The sequence below is a fragment of the Anser cygnoides genome, chromosome 10 (assembly GCF_040182565.1).
Source record: "Anser cygnoides isolate HZ-2024a breed goose chromosome 10, Taihu_goose_T2T_genome, whole genome shotgun sequence".
In the NCBI taxonomy this organism is placed as follows: Eukaryota; Metazoa; Chordata; class Aves; order Anseriformes; family Anatidae; genus Anser; species Anser cygnoides.
The window spans coordinates 19,695,695-19,708,521 of record NC_089882.1 but is presented as its reverse complement, the minus strand read 5'-3'; the positions used below and the strand labels follow the sequence as shown (position 1 = coordinate 19,708,521).

Sequence of the window (12,827 nt, the reverse complement as noted above, 5' to 3'; positions counted from 1 at the left end):
ACCTAAGGAAGATGCTGGTAATTGTTTTATCTTTAAACTTTAAAGGCAGCACTTTTTGCACCCTTTTAAGAATCAGTTGAGACAACTGCTTAAGGGCTGTGCTTGTCTTTCCTCTAGCAGGGCCAGCCACAAAAGGATAAAAACACTATGCACCAACCATTTGCTTTCATAGGACGCTGAGAAAACGAGGCAAAAAAATCCTTTCAGTCTCTCTGATATACTGCAAAGACAAAGCTTAATTTCATCAAGGGCAAACTGGCTACATCGATTGGATTATTCATTTGGTATAATGGACTTTGCTTTCTTCCTGCAGCTTTCTCAAAGCAAGAACAAAATGAAGATAAATCAGCTCTCTCTCAAGGCTGACACTCTCCATATATTTATAGATTTCAAAGCCCTGCAATACAATAGAAGTGAGGTATTCATTACACATGATTTTTTTTTTCCTTTGCAATACTGTTACTCTTACGTAGACTCCACAGAAAACATGCGTGCTTTGCAAAGGAAAGACTGCAGCACAGATCAGCAGCAGCTCCATGCTTCTCTCCTCCCTAAGGACTTTCTTCACCATTACCAATTTAAAAGCCCAGCTTTTCCTTTACCAGCACAGAAGCCACTTTGATACACGTGCATGCAAGCATACATAACAGAATACCCTTTTGATCCACCAAGCAAAGGACTAATTGCCTTTTTCTGAGGGAGCACCACTAACGTAATCCTGCTCTGCAATCTCAACAACTGACGTAAGTGCCAGAGTTTATGAAATCTAAAAATTATTTCCCTTATCGTTACAGACTCTGTTGCGATTAAGTTAAAGATCTGACCTCATCTTTTTCACGCAATAAATGAACTAGTTATTGCAAACCACTTTTTCTTAGAACGAGACTACATGTTTATCAACTGCACCATATAATGGCAACTTCCCATCACTTATTACTTTGTAAAAAGGAATGACATACTGTATTGCATCATTGTATTTAGACCAAGGAGAATCCTGTGGCACAACACAGCAAGGCAAATATTACCCCACAATCAACTCTTCAGAAAGAGGGAAGGAATTGCTTTTTGAGGTCAGACTTGCCTTTGAATTAGAACACACTGCAGTTGTCATTGAGCTAATTACAGTGAAGAAACCTTTAGACCTGAGCAAAATATTGCACCTATTTCTTATTCAGTTCATTTAGATCTGAGGTGCAACAGCAAAATGTCTGTCTGTAGTCAGCAAACAGTGCCTGCATATGTTTAAGGTACTGTCTTAAAGGGTAGGGGAATACAGCTAGCAGGAAAATAGCCTTTTTCTTACAGAGTTACACCTGCCAAAGTATGACCATCATTGAAAGGAAGACGATCTCCTGGGTAATCGCATAAGTAAGTCAGCACTGGCTTCAGAAAATCTCTGATGATGGTTAATATAACAGGCAGAAGACATTCACTTGCTTTCTTCCTTTCCTAAACTTACTTTAAAGCAATGCAGTTTCACACAGAGGAGCTTTTTACAAAGCATTTAGGAATCTCAAAAGAGCAGGTGATCTAGCTTATATTTATGTTACAAGCTTCATGGGGAAAATGCATCATGCAATATTTCTCTAGTTTTCTACAAGTAAATGAACAAAGCCAAAGTAAATCAGCAAGTGGCACAGCATGCCAAAAAAACAGAAACAAAAAGAGCAATGAAATTGTACTTATCACTTAGAAAAATCTAAGCCTTTCATTTGAGATGCTTGTGTTTGGGTAACCTTTGGAAGAATGTTTGCTGTTCCATTACACAAACAATGGAAATATGAGATAAGAAAAATAACTGCAGTTGCCAAGAATGCTCCATGCACTCAAGTCATTAAACATTTAGATATTATTTTATAGACATATAAGATGCTTACAGCAGGAGTCTCAAATGTACAGAACACATCCATCCTGGGTTTGTGTGGAACCCCGGGACGCAGGGCAGAAATCCCAAAGCTGTGCTCTTGTGTCCATTTGCGTAGCACCGTGCTGGTACACCCACCCATCGAAGTACAGACATGTAAGAGCCAACTTCAAGCTTGCTAAGGCCAAGTATTACAACTTTAACAGGCATGTTATATAGGACTTTGAGATAGTACTGCGAGCCAAAGCAAAACTCGTTACTTCACATGCATTTTTAACCCAACCATCCTGCCTAGATCTTTTCCGTCTGTTCACAGTCTTGAAAGACTTACCAGGACAATGGCGTTTAACGTGAGCTTGGGTCAGACCCAGCATTTATGCACAGAACAGACATGCAAAGAGCCAGATAAATAACTGTTCTACAGCAAACAAGCAGGGGCAGGAGTCGTCCGTGGGTGCAGAGGGGAGGAGGCCCCATGTCCCTTCCTGTGCTTCCTGCCCATCCCGGGGGGCAGGCACCAACTGGGCCTCTCCAGTCATGACGCCCAAAGATACGGGCAGAACACAGAATCCCAGAACGGCCTGAGTTGGAAGGGACCTCATCTGGTTCCAAGCCCCCTGCCAACACAGGGATGCCACCCGCGGGATCAGGGTGATTCCTTCCCACGCAAGATCTCACCACCAGGATGCCCCATGAACACCCTGGGTGCCTACAGGAGCATTACAAGCCCTCTGTGGGGACCTGAACACGCCAGCACAGCTGACAAGGATTTATTAAAGCGAGTAGGGAAAAGCGTCAGCATATCACAAGCCTTACCAGCTCAACCAGGTTTCATACTGCATGAATAACTAGGTGAAATATGAGCTTAAAGTTTGCTGGTCTTTTTATTTTTTTTTCCCTCCCATGCAAGGTAGGAAAAAGAAAAAGAGTGTTCCAAGAGGGGGAACCCTTACAGGCATGATCCGTGACAATAAGGAAGGCTTTTTGTTGTGGGGGAAGACTGTTTCATTGTTTAAACCAAGCCTTCCATAGGGAGAGAACATGTACAAATAAGGACTAGATGTGTACTTTGAGTTTGGCTGCTGGCCTGGGCATGCTGGCAAATTGGCCTGAACTGCAAGTTACGTTGTGACACCACAAATAAGGACAAGGATTTAGGCATGGCAATCTGGAGAGAGGATGAGGAGTTCTGGTTTAGGGTGCTTTGAAGAGGCTGCTCTGAAGATTTTGAAAGTTCAGCTCAGCTCCACATCCAAATTCTTAAAATCTACTTTGGGAGAGCTGGAACATAGCTTTTAAAGAACAAAAAAACATTGCATGAGTAGAATAATATTCTGACCTTGAATTCTGACAAAAAAAATCTGACCTTGAGTTTAAATGGTTTGAGAAAATCTTTAATTTATACTTAAACATTAATAAAACATCAAATATTGTGTGTATTGTGCTAACAGCTAAAACAATGCTACTATTAATTTCTTAACTTTCATAATATTTTTGACAGGGTGGTGTTATACATTTCAATCTCTGGCAATTCACTATATTATATTTCTATTTTACACTCACAATTATATTTGGCTCAATCAAGTATCTTCCATTCCTATCTCATTTTTCTAAGTTCTGTACATACCTGTAGCTAATATAACATATAACAATTGAGTGGTGTATCTATATGAAATGCAGTATGTACTAGGCAAGATTAGCTTCAAAAAACAGGATATTAAGTTATTAACAGCATTTTTTTTTATTTTTTTTGTTACAAAAGCAAGCTTGAGGAACTAAAACTAGCTGCTAATAAAAGCAACTGGTTCACGTGGTTGTAGTCAGTCTTGCTTCATTTTTTACCTCAGTTAAAATTGTAAAATACTTTTCAGATTGTATTAATAAAAAAGAAATACTCCTACAGGTGGCTTCATTGGGACTCAGTCTGTACCTCTTATATGGCAAATGAGAAAGAGAAAGATCTTGCATCTATCTTAACTAAGGACAGTCACAGGGATAAAAAGTCAACTTCTACACTATAAATATTTTCATTTAACTGCTAATTGATATTTTCTCTTGCCATGAAATCTTGATACAGTATCCTAAGAGAACTAAAGCTTGCCAGGCAAACTTTCATTTTTCGTATTAAAAATAGGTTCCAATGGTTCACATAATACGTTCTCACAGTACACCAGATCATCTCTAGAAACTTTTACCTAGAAACTTTAGTTACCTGCAACCTATCAGATAGCTACTCAACACAAACAGAATTTCTATAGTGCTGTAACATTATCACTAATATATAACACATCTTTTGGAGCTGCTGTTTCAGGCCTGAAACACAAATATAGCTGATATTCCTGATAGCACAAATATTATGTAGGTAAAAGCTTTTTCTTTACATTAGGAAAAAAAAAAAGGCATCATTGTTCACAGCTTCACATTTCCTGCATATTGGCAATTACAGCATCCAAGTATTTCAAGCAAGAAATCATGTAAGTTAATTCGCTAACGTACTCTTAGAAGGAATAAACATTTTTGTAATATGAAAGGAATGTAGTTGAGCAACTTAGGGTAAATTGGTACATACTACATAAAACTGTGGACAAAAAACAGTTAACATTCATTTCAGGAAAGAGTGCATTCCAGTCTTATTTGGTATTCATCCAACTAACTCATCACATTTTACCAGCCATCCTTTATAAGGTATCACTAATGCTCGAGTGGGCCTCAAAGACTCAGATTGCACGTAAAATTATACAACTGTCATCCCGGCTTGGCCCAATGGGGCATTCAACACCATTTTGCAAAATGACAGACAGCTAGATCCTGTTTATTTTCCATATTACTAGAATAATGAAAGTGAAACTAATCTGAACAGAAATATTAAAAAAAAAATCAAGGAGATATGCATTTATATTTTTTCATACAACGTATTTCCCTAGGTTTAGGGCAAAACAAAGTCGCATCCAGTGACTTCCAAAAAGGCACATCCAGTATAAGTGATTGTTTCCACCAGTCCATAGGTGGTACATCAAATATTAACATAGGAAATGAATTGCTGAATAAACTGAGCTAATTGCTACTACTTATATTTTCTAAATATCAAGTCACTAAATTCGGATTAGATCACATTTTGAAATATGCCTGCCTTAAGATTTTTCCTCTGTTTGAGTAGCTGCTAAAGCTATGCTTCAAAAAATGACAAAAAAATTATTTTATGAAAACAAATTGTGAAAGAGCTAAACCCAGTAAAACCAAATTCAACAGTCAAGTCCTTTTTGCTGTTTCATTCATATTCACCCAAGGCTCTTGTTCAGCAAGACTTTGGGTTTATTGAAACCCTGCAGTAATGTTTATTCTCTTATTCCTCATAAAACTGTGTAAAATCTGTAGCACTCTAAAAAAAGAGTGGAAATTGAATTAACTGTGCTTCACCAAAAAAAAAAAAAAAAAAAGGAGGATGGTAGAAGTAGTGATTTTCAGGTATTCAGGTATAGTGGCAAAGTATGGGTGGGACTCCATAAAAATATTCCAGGGGGAATCCGAGGCTTGTTCCTCCTTCAAAAGAAAAAAAAAAGAAAAAAAAAAAAAAGCTCTATGGGAGGATCCATAAAAGAACCTATTTTGTTTCCTTCTTTTCAGAAAAGTCATGTCTTCAGGAATATCCTCCTCACCATATTGTGACATTCTTTGCCATGCTTAGACACAAGAAAAAGCAGTGGCTAGGGACTTATGCCTAAACACGTTTGACAGAAGCCTCTACAGATTTTCTTCTGAATTGTTAAAGATACTTGCTCTCAGACGAAAATTTCTGAGTTCAACATGACATTCCAGAGACATTTCCTCCTGAAACTATTTTTCCAAACAAAACAAATAAAAAAAAGATCAAAGCTTAGTGTGACGACGAACACCTATTACATTAAATTAAAACCCAGCAGAGTCCTCATGATTCCAAGGCTATGCTGATTGCCATTTGAAGCTGGAAATGTTTCTCCCTAATGCAGAAATGATGAAGTGTATGTAAGGCTCAGAGGAAAGTTACCTTATCTGAAGTATCAGATATAGATTACTGATGGAGTCAGCATGCCACACTAGTTGGAGCCATACGCTCTGTTCCGATATGAGGAATTAAGTTTCCCTGATGTCACAAATTGAACAGATAATGCAATTAACTTTTCCTTTGAAGTTCACATTGACCAGATAACCGTTGGAATAAGTTGGCAAAACTTCACTGAAGTGCTCTTGGCACACCCGAAATGAGACTTCACCTTCAGCATTTTATAACCCACTGAGGGATATTGAAGGTGCTGAATCCCAAATGGGATATTTTTAAATCTGTGTTTATTCCACCATGTAAATGTAGGGATCCTGCACTTGTGTCTGGAATTCCCCAGATGCATCATGGATGTGTCAGAATCATTGCGTATTCCCTGAGGAGCTGATTACCTGGTGGGCAACAGCTGTTAGGCTGCTCTCTGCAAGGCTTATGGACATCTGGAAATCCCAGACAGGGGGCACAGACCCTTTTTCCTGCCTCACTCCTGCCACAGAAAGCGATCTCCAGGCAGGACAAGGTATTCGGCCAAGACTAGAAAATGGATGTTGAATTATAAAAGGTTCCACTTGCCACTAATTAGAATACAAGGTGATGCATGAATGCTAAGTCACTATTGGAGCTTTGCTGCTCATTTTAATACAAAATTAGTTTAATAATCCTTTGCTGAAAAGGTACTGTTCACAGCGTTGTAGTTTCTAACCTCTAAGAACTCTGACGTTGTATAAGAACAAGGATAGAGCCATAAAGAAACTTTTAATCTTTATATGAAGATTAGGCATTGGTAGCTGCTCCTTGGGACTCTCCAACTACTGTAATTTATAGTGACATTATGTGACCCTACAATGGACATGTTTATGGTTACACCAACATATCAAGACTCTAAAGCATTTAAACAGACAAAGTAACTAAATGATTGATTTTTAAAAAGGAGAGGATGAAACAAAGCTAACATTTCTATCTTCTTGAAAAATAATTTAAAATTAACACCTTGACTACTTTACAAAACAAGATAAATATCATAGATTTAAAGACTGTATAACTTCCAAAAACATTAATATTCTTTGGAGGTGAAAATACAACAATGATTTTAAAAAACTAGACTAATGATTGCTGACCAGGTAAAGAACGCCAGAGGCACTTAGAAGAATAGATACTGAGAAATTATGAATGGTATTATTAAACACAAGTAAGGAGCATAATTACAAATATAAAAAGCCCAACTAATTAAAACATTGACAAAGTAACATGTTGGTAATGATCAAAATTATCTATAGTGATAGAGCAAGTCAAAATTAGTAACCACAAAATATATACTACATATTGATCTAAAAAGTAATACAACATGTATCTCAATCATTCATTTCATATTCTCAAGAGGTCTAAATACCTAGAAACTTTTGAAGCAATTAGTATGCATCTTCTTACCCCCAAAATGTGGAAGTTAGAGTGTCATTATAATGCCATGAAACAGGTGCTGATGTTTTTGCCTGCATTTTAAAGAAATAATGCATTTACCTGTTTGAATAAACAGGTCCTTCTGTTCTCTTGCTAGCTATAGCTGTAGCTAGACAAATGGGTGACTGCTTTCTTCTTCTTTCCCTGAAGAATTTTTGTTTATTTGTTGTTGGGGAATAATGACAGCACCATGAGAACTGTGATAAGGCTTTAAATGAAGCCTTTCTTTCACTCTCTGGAGAGCATTTATGCAAAGCCCCCAGATTTAACTGAAGGGAAATATGCTTACCTTCTGTTGGTGATGTCTTCAGATGTCTGCAGAGCCCCTCTGTTTCCCCATATGTCTCTTTAATTTTTACTACTGCTTCTGTTCCTCGAAGTTCCATGAGGGAGCGCAGTTCTTGCAGTGTGCACCCAAATTCTCCTGCATGGTTGGCCTCATTTCTTTGGTTCTTGGAATAAAAATCGCTATTTGTCATGTCACCCATTGTTGCTGATTATATTGCTCCACTCGTTATAATTGATACAAGCTTAAAATTGTTTAAAAATTGAAGGAAAGGAATCTCGTATCCCAACCTAAGCAATTAGAAAGAATCCAGCGTGTCCAGTGAGCGGTGTGGAGAATGCCTCTGGCGTGCAAAGTGTCCCTGGCTGACTGGTGGTCCACAGACTGGCTGCTTTCAAGGCTGCAGACCAGCTCCACTCCATTCACCACTTCCCATTATGCAGCACCCAGGCCGTAGAATCTACATGATCATTTCTTCCTCTGGACCTTTGGGAACAAACAGAAGGCACTCATTAGAAGAGTGAGCACTGCTGCTTTACAAGGATGATTTCAAATTCATTCTATCATTGCAATTTGACTTGTCATTTAAGAACAGCTATGGAGAAACACTGTACAGATCTCCTGTAAAATGCTGCAGGTGGTCAAAGCGAGCATCGACAAGGATACCACTAGCTCTCACCAGATAAAGCTCTCTACACCTGAAGCACCAATGGCAGCGTTGCTTACTTTAATCAAGTCCCAAGAGCACCTGCTAAATGAGATGGTTCATAAATATTAATAAGAAAGTGATTAGTCCCACATGCTGGATGCACCTTGAGTGTGTACTCTGGTTCATATGGCCACTGCAATCCTTCATCCCACAAGAACATACTCTCTTAAAGGCTACAGAGTAACAAAAAACAGTTAAACCATTAGCTTTAATAACGGGTTACAGCAAAAGTGTTTTCCCGCACAAGGATGGTAAAACTGGTGGAAAAACTAGAGCCGCATGAAGTCAGAATACATTTGCATACATTACATCTTGCAGCCTTGCCTTCTGCGGGTGTAAACGCAGCCCAGGAAAGGGAAAAAAAAAATACTTGAGCATCTTGGCCTGAAGGGCCAGAGCTGGGGTGAGCCGGGGGCAGTCGGGCTGCTCCCCCCTGACACACACCTGCCGGCGCAGCTCGGGGCGGGCCTGGGCCTGAGAAGTCACATTTGGACCATCTGGGAGACAGCTGATTACTTGCTAAAACCAGCCTTTAAAACATGTCTCCTCTTCCCATATTCTAATGAAGTAGGTTTAAATACTGCTGAAAGCAGCTATTACACTTGGCACAGAGTTTTCACAGCGATTAAAGGTTTCTTTTTTGCCTCAAGTGGGTTAGTGCCTGCGCACTGTCTAATCTACAGGCCTCGGCCTATTTTGCTTGTGATTAAAAAGGTCTCTAAAAGAGCACACCACCAGCCCAGTGGCAGATGAACCTGCCACATTTTGAACTTTCTAGCTACTGCAGTACACATCATGTGCACATATAGAGGATCCCAAAGTGTTTCAAGCCCCAGTATTACATTTGTGCAGCAATTGAGATCTCCTGCCCACATACCGTAACACACAGGCTTGGTATTTCCACTGAACTAACGCCCTTGCCATCGCTCTGCATGGGAGAATGATCAAACCTGCTGCATTCACTAAGGCCTCGTTGCCTACAAATACATTGTCTGCTTTGGAGACGACTAGTTCACCTTCTTCAGGGAGACAAACTGAACCTCTCCCCTCCTCTCATTTACGGATAACAACACAACATTCCTAAGATTTCGGGGGGGAACAAAGGCCAAAGTTTCATTACGATATTATGGAATGCAGTTGAAATAGCAGTCAACTGCTACATGCTTCTTCCACCCATCCTATTTATTGCCAGATATTCTAGTGCTACGAACTACTGCCAGCTTTCATTTCACATATTGCTTTTCAAGTTCACAAGAAGAGAAGAATTTCAGCACAAAGCGTGGCTTACAGTGAGCAATAAAGAAAAACTGGAAACGGTAATAAAAAGGGGCCTTTATTTACCAAGGAAGAGCAAGGGGGAGATATCCCGCCCTACCAACAGCACTCAGCTTTCCACGTTTGCATGCCAGACAGGGTTTACAGTAACAGTTAATTTCAGGGTAACTTCTTACATATAGCATGCAGAAAGAATAACTTAGAGCAAAAAGATTTTTTCATAACAAAGAAAACCCAGGAAAATATTTCGACAAAAGGTGGCATCAATAATAACTAAAGTGACAGACTGCTATGTATTTCCAGTGGGCAGGAAAAATAAATAATTAAAATTAAATAAAACACAATCCATTCCAAAGATAAGTACACTTAAAGATCTTGAACACTGTCTAAAACAACCACAACACTCAAAGAAAGCAGCAACAAAACACAATACACTGTTCACCTAACAGAAAACTTATAGGGCTTTATTGGTGCTACGTTACTTTTTCCAGATCCTCCTCTACTAAAAGAAAATGAACAACACAGCAAAAAGACGATGATTACCTTTTTCTGATAAGAACCCCTTGGTGATTTCATCAGTGATGTAAACCGTACTGAACTTGGTGTCAAAGATGTTTTCTGCACTGTTTTTCTGTAGGATGTGTCCACCACTCTCAAGCAAAGCATCTTCTTTGACTCACTGTGCCATCACTATATATTAATATTTTTTGCTTCTATTCCTAGAAATTCCATTTGTTATTTGCCAGCCACAGCAAGATGTTGATGGTGCTTTTTAGCATGTGCTTGAGTCATTTGCCTGCTTAATTTTTTATATTGCTTTCAATTAAATATTAATCAATAAACAACAAATATGAAGGTTGTGCTTCCTTCAGTGCTTTAATAACAAATCCCTTGGAGTTTCTGCTCCTCATGATTCACCTAATGCTATGGCACCAGGGAAACACCATCTCTCATTTTTGAATGGCAGATGGAAATATATAGAAAGCACAAAGCATGACTAACGTTATTCACTGATAATGCACTTCTCTAATCCTGTGGAACGAGATATGCCAGCTTCATTCGATCCTTGAATCTCTCTTATGAGAAGTCCAGGAACCTTGCCAGATTGCATACCAGGTAAACATAACTGACACAACCACATGGCCACTGAGTGGTTAATATTCTTATAACAAAAGCTGAGAAATAGAAAATTGAGACTGGTATATGGCAATACTCCCCCATCAGTTGGGCTACAGGATTTACGTCATCAGAATAGATTAAAAAAAACTACAAGTGAATGAAATTTGCAATCTCTTCTACAAGAAATCCAAATATTGCACCAGGTTTAGATAGGGTCTTCTGTTTGGCAGGGAGAACGTGAGGGAATTATTTTACAAAGCCCTCCCAAAACCTTGATATTTTCAAGATGTGAATAAAGTACAGGTGAACTACCAACACTGATTTAAAACAATCGGGTGATACCTGTACATTTTCAATCAAAAAGAACAACTCACATTATTCAGGAATAGTACCACAGAAAAACCCTCACTGATTCAACTCAGATTAAATAACAGACAGCTGTTATTTTGCCTCAGAGGAGGTACAGATCCAGACACACTGCAAAGAGAAACAGGCACTTCTAAACTGAGTCTGATCTCTTTCTAACAGAGATGTCTAAATTAGGTGAATTGAATTTCCTGCCAAGGGTGCCTACTTGCACTGGTTATAGGGCAAGTCTGCATAAGTAGTTCACAAAAAGACATCCAATGCCACTTGAAACTAATCCACCCCACTATTGTCAAAGCTGCACGGGGAACGAAATGGGAATGACATCTCCGACGCCGGACAGCAGTAAGTTCAAGCAAGCTGCATGTTCCAGTAGCAGAAAGTGCACTGGAGGTGGGAAGTAACCAGGGAGCGCAAGTGCATCTTCTTTCTTGCTCAGAGGAGACCTATGTTCCCTCAGAGCCTCCACGAGAAAACCTCTCAACCTGTAGCCCAAGGCCCACTCAATCTCTTCAAACCCAAAGACCATCATCTACAGTGTGCTTCAATGGCACTCATTTATAAGCAATTGCATCCCAGGCCACATAGAGCCACCTCCCAGAAGTCAGGGAGCACAGCCTTTGACATCATTCTAGCACACAGTCATTTCCTCCCCAGTTGTGTGTATTTGGTCTCACCATTCCCAATGGCAATGAGATGTAGAGATCTTCTCTATGGAGGGCTGGTTTCAACAAGAGAGAAATAAAAACCTCCAGTCACTGAAAAACTAATTTCACAGACAATGTAATGTTGCCAGTCACATGGTTCTTTCTTTTTTCTTACCAATGCTTCTGAAACAAGCTTTAGGAACAAGAAATTTAGGTAAAAACTTTCCTAAAGCATAGTTTGGAAAAAACTGTGAAAAAATGAAAAAAAAATAAAATAGCTTCCCACCTACATGCATTTCAGGTACCAAAAGACTTCACATTCTAGAAAGCCTGAGTAAAATACTACACTTATATTTCTCATTAAGTGGTCAGAATACAAGTTGTCACCTTGTTATGAGTTATTTTCCAAGATGTTGTGGATTTTTGTTGTACAAGTGCACTACAAACTACAATCTCCCCTCTTCTCCCAGGTGCCTGCATCTTGGGAAACAGGCTTCCCTTCCTGTAGAGCCCAAGTCAAATATTTTTCATCTTCTAGCTGCTTAAAGGAAATGCATGCCAATTAAAACAGAAGCAATTTGGATGAACTAACTGCAGGCCTTCTGGGAAAACTATACTTTGATTTCTCTAATCAGGAAAGGTCTCATCTTGGAAGCTTGTAAATATTTTTACAGAGTATTAGAATGATTTCTAAGCAGATATCACCACCATGTAGTCTGATATCTGATTTCATTTCGATGTTTATTAGCAGAAAAAAATAGTAGTAAAGTAACAAACCAACTCTTTAGTTTCACGAGATTAGAATCACAAAACCTGCATTTCACAGTCCTTGAAGGTCTGGGCAAAACACAGATTTCATGACAACTCCAAAAATTCAGGCTACATTCATAATTGGTCTGTTTTCTCTAAATTTTTAATTTAAGGATATACTGACTGATCTAAAAGAATTGATGATGAAGGAATTACCCGCACTTACAGGAGGAAGGATGAAGAAGTAATCACTTCTTCATGGGTTGGCAGAGGAACAAGCCAGGGCAGAGAGATCAGCAAATCAAGGTGCCATTCAC

At 39.0% G+C, this 12,827-nt stretch overlaps 1 protein-coding gene across 23 annotated transcripts in view; it reads right to left on the bottom strand.

Annotated features, from left to right (window-relative positions):
• Window positions 1–12,827, bottom strand: part of ATP2B2 (ATPase plasma membrane Ca2+ transporting 2) — a 414,437-nt gene that overhangs the window by 166,011 nt on the left and 235,599 nt on the right. For all 23 annotated transcript variants that reach the window (XM_067003034.1, XM_048051896.2, XM_048051902.2 and 20 more), the window contains one exon: window positions 7,648–8,130. In XM_067003034.1, coding sequence (XP_066859135.1) covers window positions 7,648–7,846 — 199 coding nt within the window. In that variant the 5' untranslated portion in view covers window positions 7,847–8,130. The remainder of the gene's footprint in view (window positions 1–7,647; window positions 8,131–12,827) is intronic.